General features: G+C 37.2%; 2 protein-coding genes across 3 annotated transcripts in view; one reads left to right on the top strand and one right to left on the bottom strand.

Moving 5' to 3' along the window:
• LOC106909985 (hemicentin-1-like) overlaps nucleotides 1-18,908 on the bottom strand; it is a 78,428-nt gene that overhangs the window by 15,938 nt on the left and 43,582 nt on the right. The window contains exons 10-11 of one of the 2 annotated variants that reach the window (XM_088005757.1): nucleotides 15,836-15,928; nucleotides 14,255-15,072 (exon numbers count right to left, since the gene is read on the bottom strand). The exons of the other annotated variant lie outside the window; for it this stretch is intronic. Coding sequence (XP_087861883.1) covers nucleotides 14,936-15,072; nucleotides 15,836-15,928 — 230 coding nt within the window. The 3' untranslated portion in view covers nucleotides 14,255-14,935. Of the gene's footprint in view, nucleotides 1-14,254; nucleotides 15,073-15,835; nucleotides 15,929-18,908 lie in introns of those variants that run through there. 2 annotated transcript variants of the gene reach the window in all.
• On the top strand, nucleotides 5,348-10,005 carry LOC148159714 (uncharacterized). The gene is made up of 4 exons (XM_088005755.1): nucleotides 5,348-6,318; nucleotides 6,412-6,531; nucleotides 7,342-7,427; nucleotides 7,867-10,005. The coding sequence occupies exons 3-4, from the start codon at nucleotides 7,356-7,358 to the stop codon at nucleotides 8,416-8,418; spliced, it is 624 nt and encodes a 207-aa protein (XP_087861881.1). The 5' UTR covers nucleotides 5,348-6,318; nucleotides 6,412-6,531; nucleotides 7,342-7,355; the 3' UTR covers nucleotides 8,419-10,005.

Here is an 18,908-nt window from a genome sequence, read left to right as displayed (position 1 = left end):
CAGGACTGAGTAGAAGTTAAATTATAACATAAATGTTTTGGCATGGTAACCAAAATGTTGAAGGACCAGATGAACCCGAACCGCTCATGATTTACGGTTAGATGTGTTGTAGACTGATCCATCTCAGCCATTCAAAGTCTGGGGAAAATGTAGGAGCCAAGATTTAAAGAAAGAAATTCTTTAGAGAAAAAAACTTAATCAAGTCAGTAAAAACATTAAATCAATATTTGGTGGTAATGACCATTCTTTGTTTCAGTACATGTTTTGGCTATAAATAATAAACATACAGGATGATAAAATGAGAGAGTGGTTTTCTGTTTGTGACTGTAAAGCTGACTGAGTCTCAAAGAGCTCCTCAGTCTCTGAAAATAAATATGAAGCTGAGACAGTGTATGTTGGAGAGCTTTTTGTTCAGCATCCTCCTTTCCCTCTATAACTTAAACATCTCCATTTTCACTTTAAGGTGAAAGCCCAAGTAGTTGAAGCACTCGACAACTTCATTTCCTGTCCGAAAAAGCTGGCAGAAATTATTTCCTTCTAACATCAACCAGCATCTCCTTCGTCTCATGTTCAGGAGCAAATTATTTCTGCTGGATCATCCCACACAGCTACCCACTATCTCCTACAGTTCAGATTCCTGACCTTCTTCACAAAAAAATAATACTGTATTAGTCCTGACTTTGTTGTGGTTAAAGGTATAAAGAATGAATAGAAATTGACAAAGTTATTGGTTGTTATTGATCACCCCATCAGATGCTACCCAGCCAAAATAGCTTTGTCAGGTAGTCAGCAGCTCAGGTAAAGAAGAGCAGGTAATAGATGATAAATGGTTGGAGGGATGAATTCAGCAGAGGAAGGCCACCAACCTCAAATAGCCTCACTAAAAACAGCCTCAGATAAACTGATGAGACACCTCACTCTTAACATTGGCTCTCATTGTGTCACTCTTCCAAGAACCAGCCTGGGTCTGTTTACTTTCAGTTTTGAACACCCTACGCTCGGTGGATGGAGAATCCCTTCACATTTGTTCAATCCATCCTCAAGTCTTATCTTTCCAACTGTTTTGGAAAAAGTATTGGAGGTTTGGTACTGTCCCTCTTTGGAATTCAGAGTCAAATCTCATCTAAAAACTAGCTTGCTGAAAGAATAGAGAATGTTTCTGTGACAAAACAACAGACTAAATTTTAGTCCATTTGTACTCTGAGTGTTTTTGACAAGGCTAAATTAAAGTTTTTAGAAAAACTATCTTCTTTTTTCAACTGTTTTTTACTCTTTCAGAGAGACAATCACAGGGTTTCTGCAAAATTAATCACATTTAATACTTTTAAATGCCAAAGTGCACAAGTTCTTTTAAATACTATTTTAATCCCATTTTATGCTATAGACAGCATAATCTATACATAGTTTTGTGCTGTTTCAGGAAAATATCAAGTCATGTGCCTTAGTTGCAAACTTCTTCCAATTTTCAGTTCATTTAATTTTACACTGCCTTACTTCCTCATACTGTTTTTGTTATCATTTGAGCCATTGTGGTGTTGATTTGTTTTCAGACTGCTCCACCTGTTTAAGCATGCTTTTGAAGGCGTTTGTATGCTGCCTTCAACATCTCTTTTTTTTCTTTTTCAGTTCCTGCAGCTCATTTTTCCTCCGGGCATTACACCCTCTATCTTCTTCTCTCTCTTTAAAAAATAGCCTGTTTTATTTATAGCCTGAGTCATAACAGTGAAGTGTGTGCATCTGTGTAAGCGGAAGTATGTCAAAGGTCAGTTCTATGCAGTTCAAAATAATATTTAGGATGGTTCAAATAGATCACCAGGGGTCCGCAATTTACTGATCTTCTTTACTGGGAAAATTCGTACCACCATTAAAGGCAACATGTGCATTAGCTTTTATGTGTTTTCAGTACAACACATATAACACACATTATAAAACACGTTTAACTAGAAACACTTAAAGATGCAGTATGTAACTTTTAACGAAAAATATTTTTTTTACATATTTGTTGAAACTGTCACTATGTCCTGACAGTATGAGACATATGTGAAAAAAACTGAGCTTCTCCCAGTGCTAGAAACAATCAGAGCCAGGAGATGGGTCTTATCACTGTTCTCAGTACAACACATATAAGATTATTATTTATAATTATTTTATTAGGGGTAAATTATTTTATAATGTATTATTTTATAATCACTCAAGGTTTATCAAGCAGATATTCTATTTTTTTCTTTTTTTTAATTCACTGTAAATTCAAACATGGTATTTAACTGAAAATAGTAAATTGACTAAAATTTGTTTTCATCAAATTGCTATCAACACTCAATTTTAGTAAGTTACTTGGGATTTGTGGTTGAAAGTCCCTCCACTCTAATTGAGTTGAATTAATTTAGAAAAAGTAAGTTTTTGATAATAGTTATTTTTTCTGTGTTGGAAAGTACTTTGACTGAATAATGCAAGCATCCAAGTACAAATGCTTGACTTGAGTTCTTTTCTTTTCTGGACCCAGTAACTTATCTCATCTCACTCATGAAGAGAGACTAATCCAGGTATTTTCATCAAAAGAAGTGCATTCACATAGCAGAACATCAGACCAAGTCTCCATGTATCATTTTATCTTAAGCTAGGCTGTTAGCACTATGTTAACTTTAGTTGCCAACAATAACAGTCTGTGCTTGTGAAAGACAGGACTACCACTGTGTGTCGACCTATTAGGGACATCACCACAGTCAACTAATTTATTGTTTCTTTTTCTTGGGCCATTATCGCAGATAATTGCTTTTTTATATATATATAAAGCTGGACCTTTTGTATTCTGTTTCTGATGTTCCTGTAAATCTGATGCACAAGCAACATCTGCAAATGACAGTGATGGTCAAGAGTGAATTCATCTTTATTGTAGATTTTAATAAGAGAATATTTTTGTACATATTATGCATTTCAAATATTTGATGTTATTAGTAATTCTGTGAAGTGGGAGAGATGGCACAGGGGTAAAGCGCCACCGCAGCGCCGGTAAAAATGACTCGACTGTCAGAGAGTCAAGTCATTTTGAGGATGACTTGACTGTCCCAGGTTCGAGTCACGGCCTGATGACCTTTGCTGCATGTCCTCTTCATTTTTACCCACTTTCCTGTCTGACCATTCTCAAACAATAATTCAAGATATCTTCAATTACATTTTGAAGAGTCAAAATTTCTTTCAAGATATCTCAAATGACGTCGCCAGATCAGCCACATTATAGACATAATAAGCAAATATTATGTCTATGGAATAGAACCTTTTCACATGACGTCAGACAACATCCGTTTTGACTCGATCCAGTGTATCTTTAGTTCCGGTGTGTGTAGTTAACGCTGTTTCTGGACTCTAAAGCAGCTGCCACAAATACGATTTGAAGATATATCACTATTTGCAAACATTTTTTCTTCATCAACATAATCTAAACAGGACAAATTCCTCGCTGATTGATACCAGTTTGACTACGAAGGTATGTGTTTTGTTTTTTTTCTAGCTGTTAGTTGATATGCTAGGATAGCAATAGTAATTTGTTAGCTGGCTAACATTACGTAGCCTTTCTGTTTTGGAAATAGAACGCATTTAGGCTCTAATCTTAATCAGATTTTTATAGTATAGACTGGGGTTGCCACCCGTCATGGAAAATGCGTGATCGTATTAAACACTCCTCATTTACCCTAGTTTCACCACCCGCTCAGTAGCGACATTACCTGTAGCCACAAGTCCAAACCTTGACAGTTATGCCAAACACCCGCTGCTCCATCACGTCCTGAGAAGTTAAACTCTTACTACGATCAAGACATGAGGAGGAAGACGCTGTTTTAGATAGATAGAAATATTTATTAACGTTTCATTGGAGAAATGTGACGAGCAAATATATATATATATATTAGCTCATTAACTTCACATTTCTCCAATGAATATTTATCAAATGTTATGATTAGAAGGTTAAGTTTATTATACTTTGTTTTCCTGCAGTTGTAGACTTGGCAGTAGAAAATTGATAATATAAGAATAACACCTTTATATCCCTTTTAACAGGTTACACTTGATTCTGCTGTGGTGCCTGTGGAAACAAAGTGCATGAAGTTTGTGCTCAGGTGGGAAAACCCTGTGGATCACATGGTGGGACTTCAGCTTCAAACTGCTCACTACAGTTTACCATTGCCTCTGTCATGCACCAGTTCATGATCGCATGATCTACAGTTGTATCCGCCACTTCCTCAGTCTAAAAAGTCTATGCGTAGTTTTTTCTTACCGTTTTCATCAGCAGACGTTTTTCCAGTCCATGTTGAGACGCAGAGGTACAAGAGTAAAAGAAGCTCCATTGTTTTTTCAGTATTTACAAAACTGTAACAAAAAGAGCTCTATTTAACGAACAATCTACAGCCACTCCCTTCAGATCCACTTTCGGTTTCAGCTTCCACCACTGCAGAAACGCAAACATTTCACTGCGGTGAAGTTAGTTTCAAGTCGGACATTGGATATTCGCGCTCCGCGGAGTAAGCGGCGTCTAGCTCAAGGTCGATCCGATTCAGAAACACCGATTTCGTCCAGCCGCTCTCTACCGCTCCCTCTTTTCACGCCCGAAGGATCGCTTAGGGCCCATAAAGTTGTCTCCATAGACATCAATACATACGTATAATACGTATTAATGTCTATGGTTGCCTCCTCCTCCTCCTCTTCCTCCTCCTCCTCCTCCTTCTTCTTCTTCTTCTTCTTCTTCTTCTTCTTCTTCTGCAGATTTTAATTGCAGCTTAATATCCATCAATGTTCCATTACTGCCATCTCTTGGACATCATTGCTCATTACCTTTCCTTAAATTCTCCTATACTGAGGCCATGTATTTTTCAACAAACGAAATATCGTTCCTTTTCACTTCATTACTATTTAGCTGAGAATTGAGCAACCAGATTTTCAAAAGTTAGTTCCTTATTAAAGCCCATTTCCATATTAAATGATCTTCTTTGATTCACATATTTCCTGCAACTAATAAAAACATCTTGTATAGTTTCTGTAGTATTACACCAATTACATAAACCAGCAAGATGTTTCCTCATTTTAGAGTGCCATTCAAAAAACTATAACCAGTTCTTATTCTATTTATAATAATTTCTTCCCTCCTGCTTATTCCTCTAATTCTTATATCGACTTTATTTTGCATCCTACATAAACGTATTCCATTTATTTCATTATCCCAACTCATTTCCATAACTTCTTTCTTTCTTTAATCAATCAATCAAATTTTATTTGTATAGCACATTTCAGCAGCAAGGCATTTCAAGGTGCTTTACATAATTAAAAACAAAATAAAAACAGCAAACTAAACATTTGCCTTCAGATTTAGATAACTTTGTCAATAACTGCTTTTTTAATAACCTCCTTAGCCAATTTATCTGCTCTTTCAGGGGCTCCAACAGGGGCTTCCAGCCCTTCAACATTTATTCACTTCCAAGCAGGCGTGTCGTCATAGTGATAATTCAACAACAAAGACAAGTACAGGAAAATGCATCCCATATATGGCAACTCTTTTTAAGACAGATTAGGTTACACAGGATGTTATCGTTAAGCTATTTCTGTCACAGCTGTGAAAGCGTCTGCACATTGTCTAAAACATCTTTAACAGGAAATCACATCTTGCAGAAGTATAAAAACACAGCAAATACATCAGTAAATAAATGGTAAAAAGTATCAATATCCCTATCAGAGCTCTGTGCCCATTACTGATCCAGCCACAGGCCCATCCATCCGGTCCAGTAAGAATGAGTCTCATCTCATCAGTCCATAAAACCTTTGAAAAACCTGTCTTCAGATCTGTCGTGGCCCAATCTCGATGTTTCAACTTATGCGTCTTATTTGGTGTTGGTCGGGTTTCAGCCTTCCTTGACTTGGCCATGTCTCTGAGCTCTGAACATCTTACCTCTGCGCACTCCAGGTAGGTTGCAGTTCTCGAATATGACAGCACCAGAAGATAAAGGGTTCCTGGAAGCTTCATGCTACGGTCCAACCAGTAAGGCACAAGGACAAAGGCATATATAAAAAATATATTTTCTATTTATTCTTCCAAAAAATTTTAACAAAAGGCTTTCAACTAGTGATGGGTCATCTGAAGCCAGGCTTCGAGGCGTACTGAGTAAAAAGGGGGCGTGTCAGATGAAGCCCCGCTTCGGCACTTGTGTCATCTTGCTCATAGAGATCATGGTCTTGCTGAAAACCAGCCACCAAACTTTCAGAGAGCCTTGTTTCATCAGGTGATCGGCCCCTGTAAGCCCTGCAGTGACCCCAACCTCTCTGTGGCTGAGAAAGGTAACCAAACATACACTTATCTTTGTAAAATATGAATGATACTAAATAGGGGTCCAGCTATCTTAAGCCACTCTGTATCTGTGTCTCCTGCAGTCCTGACCACACCCAGCAGCTGGAGTTTGGACAGCGGCACCAGGGAGGCCCTGCCTTTCCTCTCCTCCCATGTTGGCAGCGTGTTGGCTCCACCGGTTCCCCCCCGGAACGTTCCTCATGGTATGAAGCTGTGGCTGCATCCATCTGTCTGCTCATTTGCTTGAGTATTTCTTCACTGATTCACTTGTGGATGCTGATTTTAGATCCTCATGATGCTTTTTCAACTTTTCAACTTATATTCTTGCAGTTGAAGTTCCAAATGAAAGCTTCCCGTCTTTCTGCAGTATATTTGTGATTATCTTTATGATGTTCCACACTGGGATAACAAATTAATCTCACAGAAAGGAGTTAAAAAGAAAAGTAGAAGGTGAACTTGGAATAAGATATTTTACATGTGGAAAAGCAGGAACCCAATAAAACTGGCTTTATTTACTATTATGCAAAATTCACATTTTGTACTTCTCAGCTGCTTCTAAAAACAGCCTAAGCATTTCAAAAAAAAAAAAAAAAAACATCCAAATGTTTTTTGGTAATAAGTTGGTGTTAGTGGAAAATGATTCGTTTCAAAAACATCCAGATTGTTGAGTCACATTCCACCAGCACTGCATTGTTACAACCTCATTATGTATGAATGATTTTGTGCAAACAATGTAAACATGCTTCGTACAGCTCATAGATCTATCCTGACTTGCTCAAGAAAATATCAACTTTAAAAGATTAGATTTAAATCCCTCCTCTCCATCACACACTCCTCCACCTCCTCACTGATTTAGTTTTCCTCCTGCTCCTCCTCTCACCCTGTCTCTTCTCTTTTCCCTCCTCCCCTCTGTCATCATTTCTTTGCCTCTTCACTCCATCTTTCTCCCTCCTTCCTCCTCTGAGATGCGAGTGTGGATTTTTCAGTCAGTCCTGCTGTGTCTCCCTCTGTAGGGCAACACCTGTCGATGCACTTTGATGCTTTCCACCACCAGGTCAGCGACCTCCCTCCAGCTCTCCCTGCGCGCTCCTTAAGAAAGGTACCCTCCTTCTCCTCCTTCTCCTCCATTTGCTGCTCCCAGTTCCTGCTGTTAGTTTGGATGCTTGGATGTCTGTCTGCCTACTCCCCTTAAGAAACACAAATATATGTATTATGCTTTTTTTAATCATAAATTGTTATGATTGAGTTTTAAACTGTGATAAGTTAACAGACTGACGAGATGAAGATCGACACAGGAAATCATAGATTTTTTTGTCCTAATTTCTGTGTTTTCCTGTTTTCTTTCCAGATGTGGTTTTAACTTTCATGTGTATTTTGCTGTTGTGAATAATTTGGTTTCTTATCCCACATAAAAACAACTTCCTTTAATTTTTTTTTTTTACTTTTTTTGATCACTTTGAATATTCTATTAAATCTAGAGACAGACCCAGTTATGATGATCATGAATCGTTTTTTATAACTGTTTCCTGTCTCCCCAGTCTCCCCTGCACCCTATACCTGCCTCGCCCACCAGTCCGCAGTCCGTCCTGGATGGCAGTAACTCCACACTCTCGGGCAGCGCCAGCCGGGGGTCTCCTCCCTCAGCGAGAGCAACTTTGGCGGCGCCACCTCCTCCTCAGACCCCCCGGCCAGCCGCACAGACACCCTGGAGTCCGTCCCCAGCAGCCAGGCCTGGACCACCGACCAGGAAGACTTGGATTCTCCCTATCAGCCCGTCAGATACAGCATGTCTGAGCCAGACGTCCTGGAGGGAGTTAAATCTCCGCCCTGCCGCAGCAACTCGGCCCCAGGAGGAGTCAACCCGGCCCAGGTGGGCTACCAGATCCAGCCTCAGGCTGCAGGGTTGGGCTGCACTGGAGCTCCACAGCCGGATGGGCTGCAGCAGCAGCAACACCAGTTTTACCACCACCACTTCCACCCTCACTACATCCCCCACAATCCACCTCTCTACCATCTCCATGAGCCCCCTCCTGCCCTCCCGCCTAAACCGTACCTCAGAGAGGGCTGCATCCCTGAGGAGGACCCCCTGATGGCCCAGTCCGGACCGCCGCGCCTGGCTGTACCTCGGCCGATGCCACGCAAGATCTCCCAGCCCATAATAGCAGCAACCAAGGATGAACAAGCTAAGGTGGCGTGGGAGCACGGCATCAGTGAGGAGTGAGGCCCGGCGATGGTTTGGAGAAACAGAACAGGAACTTCTTGTTGAATATAAACATGAGAGCCGAACTGGACCTGAAACATTTAGATTCTCCTCAGACGTCCTGCAGGAACCACTGATGGCTCAGCTGATCTGATTTCTCTCTGACTCTGTCCTGCGCAGTGACTCGTCCTCAATATCTGAACTTTTTCTTTTCGTCTCACTTCATCCCTGTACAAACTGAAATAGCTTTCATTCTACATCCATCAGGATAAAAACCCAGTGACATTTCCAAATGCTGCCACTTCCTAAAGCTGCACAGATGTCATGTTATTGATTTTGGTTTCATTTACAATAATAATAAACTCCATTCTAATGATGGGAATTTCAAGTACAAAATTTGCACAGGAATTGTATTTTTATTTTATTTTATACCTCACTCTGACAATGTTAAGTGAACGGCACTTTAAGAAAGGAACATAGAATCATAAGATTTAAGAGAAATTTTATTTACAACATATACTATAAAATAACAAAATGCAAACAGTTTTGAAGAGAACCAGATTTAAGATTACAATATTTAAAGGTTCAATTCTTTTTTTAGAAGCTTAGAACAACGAGCCCAACAAACTGAATCAGTAATTGATCTGGTACATTTAATGATGAGGGTCTTGATGGAAATGAAAGATATTTTTCCAGTTAAGAATGTTAAAATTAAAGGGTATATAAAGTTATTAAATCTATAATTTATATTTAAAGTTTATACTTTTGTTTAAAGGTGAAGTTGATGTAGAAATATGCAAGATGTTGGGTTTCTGAGTCCAAAGTAGCTGTTTGATAAAAAATGTTTGAAAGGTGGAGAAAAGCTCCACAAACACACAGAGTGTAAATTTAAAGTTGTAAAACCTGTTTTACTGAAAGCTGTGAGGATGCAGTGGATTTGTTTTGTTTTAGCTAAAGATGGTTCTGAAGTTAAACTTGTAAATATGCGTCTAGTTTCATGTGCAGGGACATTTATAGAGAATATTAGCTACAATGAATACACACTTTGTCATTTTTATGAAAATAACAACTGGATCTTTTTTTAAATCAGGGTAATGTCTGTATGCATGTTTGTTTTCTGACAGCTGAAACTGGAACAGAGATAAATACCTTAATAGCTCTGCAGAAATACTGATGCTCCTGTTGTTCAGGAAATGTAACCATTAAAGTCAGCTAGGGCTGTTGTAAACGAATATTTTAGTAATCGAGTAATCTATCGATTATTCTTACGATTAATCGAGTAATCGGATAAAAAAAAATTATAAAATGAAATATTGGTAAATCTGGCATAATACCGGTGTTACTATCAGATATCAATATCAGTCCAATTTTTCATATTTGAGCATCCCTAACAGTTGCTTTTTTGTAGTTTAGAAAACTAACCTGTAACAATAATAGCTCACTTTCTAAGTTAACCAGAAGAAAAGTTATAGAAAAATCTGAAATTATATTGAATTTAATAACAAAGAGGCAGGCTCACAAATATGCTTATAAAAAATGTCTACAATCCAGGTTTAGTTTATGTATTCATCTTCAGTGAGTTTAATAGATTAATTAAACTCACCTTGCCACCTAACCTGTCACGCTTTGGGTTTGAAAATACGGGAAATGCCGCCTGGAGTGGGAGGAGAGGGCGAATGAACGAACGTAAGATGGGGTGGAGGGGAGGAAATAGACCAGCGGACTGACGAACCGTTAGACCGGGGGACGAACACGGGGGAAGCAATACGGGATATTTACGACACCTTCAATGGTCACACTCAGAAACTCATCTACCAGCCATGTACGATGCGCTCCGCCACCCGTTTCTTCAGACCGGGATATGAAATTTATTGTGCGGTTCGTCGGTAAAGCTACATTTACACGGTAAGCATCAGCTACTCAGCCGCCCGCCCTGTTCAGTCTATCCGCTCACCTCAGCGCTCTTCCCGCCGTTCGCTTTCAACCAGCAGCCCCGGAGGAGAAATGCTGCCGTACTTCAGGCATTCCCCCAGTCATTTTAAGGATGCTTATTGGTTCCCCAAAAACGATAAAAAGTCGGGCATTATCATCAATCAATAAAATCCCCACGGGCCAATCTTGAAGATTGGACTTTATGCCGCTGAGACTTAGCTTTTGTCAACAACTCAGAGGCGGAAGTGAGAGCTCCGCGCAACGCAAATGAAGTCCCGGCCGGAACACGGTGCGCTAACTAATAAAACATAAATTAACGAAGCTTCGAGGCAGGTAAATTTTCCTCGAGGAATTTTAGTAATCGAGGTACTCGAATCATTCGAGGAATCGTTTCAGCCCTAAAGTCAGCATTTGTTTCTGCTGATAAATGATCATGTTTGCTTACATTTTTTGTTTATGTATTATCAAAGTCACAGAAATGACCTGAGAACAGTTTGTTTCACCTGGTTTTACTTTAAGTTGCACATCTTAACCATTCTTTGCCTGATGCTGGATCATATTTTCTCTTCCATTTTAGCTGAATCAAACCTGTTGATGATGTTTTTACTTTCACTCAATGCCACCATCTCACTACTGTAAATAGTTCATTTTAACACAGAGATGTTGTGAACAAATATCCTGTATTTTAGGCTTTGCGGTTTAAGTTAAAGACTCCAATGTTGGAAACGGATCAGTATGTTGTGTGACGGATGTCGGTGGCTCTGCCATCAGTTTTTAAAATGTCCTGCTTCTGTTGCTGCTGTTTACACTGTAAATGCTCCAGGATCCTGCATGTTGTGTTCACTGACTCAAACTCAATGAATTACAGTCATAATGACCAGTTTCGCCTGGGTGTGCCATCTTTCTTCCACCTGCAGGTAAAGAGCTGTGGATCATTAAGTTGAACTTAATTAAATATTATTACATTTCTGATGGGTTTGTGTGATGAAGCTGCTCAGGTTCAATCATATTAAAACTTCTAGATTCCATACAAAATGTTTTGGCTGACATTGCATCTGGAAAACGTACTTAATTTTATGTAGAAAGTAGATTTATACATCAGTAGCAGTAAAATTTAGATTACATTTATACTGCTTAAAAATCAAACTATGATCCCAGTAGGTTAACATTTGCAACTGAAGTATTATTGTTGGAAGAGATTTCAGAAGATTTTGTACTTCAGGGAAATAATCTTGGTTGATCTCTGACGCTCAGTCCACATAACTACAGTTGTACAACTATTACATATTTAAATCTAATGGCAGCTTTTATATTTGCTCTGACATGAAGAGATCAGCTAGTTTTATTGAATTATACTCTTAAGGACAGGTGTAAGAGACCAGCTGAACAATCCTCATCTTCCTGGACTTTAGTGCAACTTTCAACACCATCTGTCACACCACCCTCCTCCGAAAGGTTACCTTCTATTGCCACACATATCTCACACTCCATTAGACTAGTTAGCTAGTCTAATGAACTAGTCTAATTAGACTAGTTGAGTGTGAGATACATGTGGGAACAAGCTCTAGAATTTGCTGACTGACTCCAAAACAAAACTCTGAAATTAAATGAACCAGGGTATTTAAAATTTGCCACAGTTCCAGCAGGTTAGTCAACCAGTAATTTGGCTCCACTTTAAAATCTTGTTTATGGCATATAATTAGCTCTTTTGTCTTGGCTGAATCAATAAGCAGTTTGCTCTAAAAACATTTTTAAAGGATCTTCATGTTAAATAACTAAACAGATTCGCCCATAACATTGTTTTTCCTTAATAATCCAGCCAGAGCCAAACAAAATTTTTACAAATCCCTTGGGGCTCAAGAGTTTTTTTTTTAGCCATGTTATATTCAACAGTCAACACAGCATCGATGTGCTTCTGTTGCTTCTACATTCAAATTGGAGTGGAAAATAGAGACCAGAGAATTGCAACGGCTGATAAGGACCCGCTCCATAGCTTTACATGAAATGGGGCTAATGGCAATAGACCAAAACATGCTGCTCACAGCTTGTACAACTCAAGATTACTGGTTTGCTGGAACATTGAGTTTTGCTTAGGGTTAGGCTGTAGAAATGAATGGAAGTCAATGGAAAGTCCCCAAATATGGCATGACAAATGTGTGTGTATATTAAATATGGTAAACTGGCAAAAAATATTTTTTAAATAATGTAGAATTTCAAGCTTGTCTAATTTAAAACTGTGAAACATGATTCAGAGAGAAAAGTGTCCCACAAACTCTCCTGAACAATGTTTTGTTCTTGAATTTATTTCTGTTTTAATAAGAGAAATTACTTGTATCTTCGGTGAAGGGCAAAGACTTTAAACATGTAGCTTGTGATCAGATTAGTTTGTCCTTCTCCTTGTTGGTGTTTTATTTTATTGTAAAGAACAGCAACTTTAGAAGGCATATTTATAATTAGGTGTACCTCACATAGCACTTTATCTAGTCTATGAATTTGCAGGAAAAAATGTTGTTGAATTAAAGTGTTGTATTCAGCTAATATTTTATTAAGGGCCTTAATTATCCCCTTCTATTAAACACACACAAACAATATGTTTGTTAAACTCAGAGTTGTACAATTAATTGATTTTATTAATTACATACAGGTTTAGACGTAATTCAGCTGCATAGCCAGTTGTTTCAGTCCTTTGAAGCAGTTTTTATTCAACTTGGCAAAAAAAGTAAAATATAAAAATAACTGCCTTGATGCAGTTTTAGAAAATTAGCACTTGTGATTTACAACAAAATACAGAAAAACAAAGAAAAGCAAAAAACAAACAAAACAAAAAGCACAAATGCCACTGAACAAAACAGAGATTAAAGATGAAAGACAAAAGCATCAACTATGTGATTACATGTTAACACTCAAAGGAAATCATTTCATATGTAACATCATGAACATCTTTTTGAAAATGTATTGTCACTGCACATTGATTTCAAAATACATACAAAGCATTCCCACTGCTTCACTTTTTCTTTTAGCATACAGGCACAAAGGTCAAGTTAAATCAGTCCATAACAAAATCAATTAACAAACACATGAATGAGACCAAAATAATGTAGCTAGGAAAATAAAAAACAGTCTGTATATTGGATTCATATACATTCATACTAACAACAATAATGAGATATCTTCCCAGGTGTTATTAGGTTTTATTATCTTCCCAGTTCTGTTCATTATTGTGAATCACAGTAATGGTATTACTGGTTCACCAGGCTTCATTGTTTGTTAACACTATAGTTTCTAAAATAGACTAGAAAAACAAATAAAGCTTTAAATATTAAATAAAATGCTGAGGATGAGAAAATACAATAAAAAATGTTGGTAACACTTTATTTGAAGGGGGTGAATAAGACTGTCATGACACTGTCATAAACATGACATAACACCTGTCATGAACATGAATAAGCCTTCATGAATATTTATGACTGTTGTCATAAAGCGTCATTCGGTAAATTATGACACTTTTAATACAAAGTTGACATCATTCAAAATGTCTTTGTTATGACAACTTGACAGTAACCAGGAAATCATTACTGTTTAAACTTTACCTTTAATAACATAAAGATACCTAATTTTTAAAGTGCAATCAGTAATACTTTTAGAACAAATTTATGTCACTAATGATTTCTTGGTTACTGTCAAGTTGTCATAACAAAGACATTTTGAATGATGTCAACTTTGTATTAAAAGTGTCATGATTTACCGAATGACGCTTTATGACAAAGGTCATAAATATTCATGAAGGCTTATTCATGTTCATGACAGGTGTTTATGACAGTGTCATGACAGTCTTATTCACCCCCCTTCAAATAAAGTGTTACCAAAATGTTTTATATAAAAAAGTAAAAAGCGGCTTTTTAAAAAATGACAGTTGTAAAAATATACACAAAGCCATAACAAGCATATAGCTGCATTCTCTATCATTCATTAACCCCTAACTCTGTTAAAGTCACATCAATTTGGCCAAAACAGAAACCACTGACTATGAGGTATAAAAATATTCTGATCATTACAATAAAGGCTCAGAGGCAGTAGTAGGCAGCAATGCAATTTTCTTAAAACAGTAATTATATTTTACTGAATCTTAGCATGAGATGAGACTGAGTTTAACTGAATATAGTTTAATTCAATATAACCCGACAAGTTGGTCTGCCTCTGATGATCAGTGTCAGAATGAAAAAAAAAGGGATTGAATCTTGATTTGGTTAATAAACCTGAAATTTTCATTCAAAAAGTGAGATACATTTTGGTTGATTATTCATCATGTGTTTATAAAATCTTGATGTCATGATAATGACTGTCAAACTTTTTAAATGTCTTAAAACACTTTGGAGAGAATTTATCTTAGTGTATAATTTTTAAGCAATCAATGATATAAAATTAATATCAATTCTTCTCTTTGAGAAACATTAGAAATCAATTAATGCATTATCTCATGCATCATTTGTTGGTTTAGAAACCTCCTGAAGGGGTTCACCCTCAGGGTTTGCGAGGTCTTTAGTCCCGTCACCTGTTGAGTTAACTGTGTTACCTTCGCAGCCCAGAAAACGCCTGATGGTATTAATCACAGCTGCAAAAAAAGTAAAGAATATATTTCACTTAAAATCAAATTCTTTAACCTCAATACAGAATTGGAGGTTGTCCAAAAATTATTCTATAAAATTTAAGAAGTAAAATTTGATTTGACTGCATAGTTAAAATCCTAAACAGCCTTCATTCACTAGCAAAGTCGCAGTAGCCATCAGCAAACCTGGACTAAATCAGTTAAACACAGGTTTAGTTCTGAGTTCAGACAGAGGAATAAAACTAAATATTGCTGTTCAAGAATTACTTGTTCAACAACAAAACAATTTATAAAAATAAAATTACTAAAAGCTCAAATTAACTCATGAAATAACACTTTTTCCTATTTTCCAGTACCAGCAGCAGTGGTAAAAAGTAATGCAGGACATTAGTGTAGTTTATAAGCTTCATTGATACGTTACTAAAACTTTCAGACTGAAATGAAAGATATTCTTAATCACAAATTTAATTTCAATAGTTTAATTTATTGAAATCAGATTTCAATAATCTCATTGATTATTTAAATAAATAATCAATCATAATATGATGATTCTGGTGCAATGGAACAAGAACATTAAAAGATAAAGAAGCCTTTCTATATTAAAAACAGGGACCGAGATAAAAGTTATTTGCAAGGAACAAATTTTCTTTTGTCTCATCACTGAGGTGCAGCAAAGAAATTAAGCCTTTTTTACTTACTTTAGACTGAATGATGGCTAAATATACAGCTCATTATATAAAACAAGACAAAATGAAACATCATAACTTACCTAAAATTCTTTGGCGCAGAAGAAACCCAATAACTCCAAGTGCAACAACAGGAAGTGCAACAGCAAGTCCAATAACAGTTGCTTTTGTATAACCTGAAACACATTACAAGAGGATAATGTTACTCTCACAATGTACCAGTAGAACAAGACCTTACTGAATGCACAGAAAAGGGCTGAGCAATTTGGACCAAAAGTAATATCTCAATATTTTTATGCTAAATGGCGATATACAATATATATCTTAATTTTTTTTTCTTTACATAAAGTAAGAATAGAAAAATACATCCGAGTCAAAGTGTTGTCCCAGATACAGACATATTTATTAAACAGCTCTAGATAACAATTGGCCTAAAAATGCCCTCCTGGAAAATATTAGATAATCTTTCTCAAATAAAATTAAGTTGTTTTCTGTTGTAACAAAACAGAAAACACAGATGTGCAACTAAAGTTTAAACAGAAAGAAATATATCAAAGGACTAATTTGTTCTCTAAAGTCTGTTTCCTGCTATCTACTCCTGTAAACATCTTTTACTTTGGGCAAATAACTGTAAGCAAACTGAATTCAATGAACATAATTCCATCCGTTTCTCTGCTTTTTCGTGCAAAAGTGAAATAAAATTAAAATGAGTACACAACCAGGCCAACTACTGAACAAATTGCAGATTTTGTAACAAAAAAAGACTAGTCTGTCCTTTTGGTAAGTTAGAATGTTCTCATTCCAACTGTTTTTCTAACCTTTTTTTTAATTATTATTTCACCTTAGGGCACAGACGGCATGTAAGCAAGTAAACAAAAGCAAAAACCTTTTTTCTAGCATCAATTTTCTTTCTGTGTGTTCCAGCTTCTGAATTTGATCTGTCCAAGTGCAAGACTATCAGACAAGTCTTGGCTCACTTTTCTGTCCTTGACTGAGAGGTGGAGTTAACAGATTAAAAAAATAAATAAAAAATTCACCAGTCTGTATGATTTTCTTTTCCAGCAGTGAGTGCACTGCACCCGGTCCTTGAGCCGGCCTGCCCATCTTAAAGGATAGTAGTAAGTAATGACAGGAGAAATATGGATCTTATACACACAGTATGAATTATTAACAACAAAGTCACGTCTGAAGACACTATATGCATAAAATAAAAAAAAAAGTAAAAGCTTTAAGATATTATGTAAAATCTGCTCTGTTTGGGGTTATGAATCTAATCCATTTATTACAAATTCTGTAGAATTTGCCTTTTTTGAGTTTTCTCAAGATATACTAACTTCTCCATCTCGAAAATTTCAAAATCACTTCTTGCCAATCTTTAAATTGTACTGATCAATCTGTCATTGCTTTCTTACTTGTGGCTAAGATAATTTTTAACAACTTAAGATCCTCTTTGTGCTTAATTACATCTATTTGACCTGAGTGTAGTTAAACTGAATAGTGTTTTCAGTCCAAATACAAAGTAAAATACTTCTTGCCAGCACAGGTCCAGCTCTGAGGCCCAGAATATGTGGTAGTGGTTTGGCTGCCAATTGCTGCTTCTTCTATGCTGTTGAAGGCAGATCAGATGAACATCTGTCATGATACGTGAGCAGAGACTTTGCCTCAGAGATAACTTTATGTTTTAATGCATCCATTTTTACAATAAGTATGTATTTGGCCCTGAAGTGTGGATCCACAAAAGAAGTTATGCCCAACATGTCACTAAAATAATGTTGTTGAGGTAATCCACAGAGCTGGTCTTAATGGATTTACAGAGCAAACACTCACCCTCTCCAGGTGCTAGAAGATTAGTGTAATGTAGGTGTAAATCCTGACACAGTTTCAGAGCTTTCTGAACTGCTTCAAGAACCTCTATATCCTGCTGGGTAGGAACAAATGGCCTGGTTTTTATGTAAACAGACAGCACTTTAGAAAGAGCTCCTTCCTACACCAGAACCCCATACATCATTAGCAGCCTTAAGACTTTCACTGTTACATGTGTCGATATTTTATGTTTGGAACTTCTTTTGTCCTCAAGATTAGTTTTCAAAATGTTTAAGCAAATAAAGACTTTTTGAATTTTAATTTAAATGTTAAAATTTAACAGTAAACCCAGTACTCGGACTGCTCTTGTCAAAGTGTTAAATGACATCCATATAAATACAGACTATCAAAGAACCACAGTGCTGGTTCTGTTGGACCTCACTGTTGATGATGACATTCTGTCAAAGTGACTGGAGAGTAGGGCTGTTGTAAACGAATATTTTAGTAATCGAGTATTCTATCGATTATTCTTACGATTAATCGAGTAATCGGATAAAAAAAAATTATAAAATGAAATATTGGTAAATCTGGCATAATACCGGTGTTACTATCAGATATCAATCAGTCCAATTTTTCATATTTGAGCATCCCTAACAGTTGCTTTATTGTAGTTTAGAAAACTAACCTGTAACAATAATAGCTCACTTTCTAAGTTAACCAGAAGAAAAGTTATAGAAAAATCTGAAATTATATTGAATTTAATAACAAAGAGGCAGGCTCACAAATATGCTTATAAAAAATGTCTACAATCCAGCTTTTAGTTTATGTATTCATCTTCAGTGAGTTTAATAGATTAATTAAACTCACCTTGCCACCTAACCTGTCACGCTTTGGGTTTGAAAATACGGGAAATGCCGCCTGGAGTGGGAGGAGAGGGCGAATGAACGAACGTAAGATGGGTGGAGGGGAGGAAATAGACCAGCGGACTGACGAACCGTTAGACCGGGGAACGAACACGGGGGGAAGCAATACGGGATATTTACGACACCTTCACTGGTCACACTCAGAAACTCATCTACCAGCCATGTACGATGCGCTCCGCCACCCGTTTCTTCAGACCGGGATATGAAATTTATTGTGCGGTTCGTCGGTAAAGCTACATTTACACGGTAAGCATCGGCTACTCAGCCGCCCGCCCTGTTCAGTCTATCCGCTCACCTCACCGCTCTTCCCGCCGTTCGCTTTCAACCAGCAGCCCCGGAGGAGAAATGCTGCCGTACTCCAGGCATTCCCCCAGTCATTTTAAGGATGCTTATTGGTTCCCCAAAAACGATAAAAAGTCGGGCATTATCA

Source organism: Poecilia mexicana, unplaced genomic scaffold, assembly GCF_051168715.1.
Source record: "Poecilia mexicana isolate PSO_F unplaced genomic scaffold, ASM5116871v1 scaffold_5, whole genome shotgun sequence".
Classification (NCBI taxonomy): domain Eukaryota; kingdom Metazoa; phylum Chordata; class Actinopteri; order Cyprinodontiformes; family Poeciliidae; genus Poecilia; species Poecilia mexicana.
This window is presented reverse-complemented; position numbering and strand designations above follow the sequence as displayed.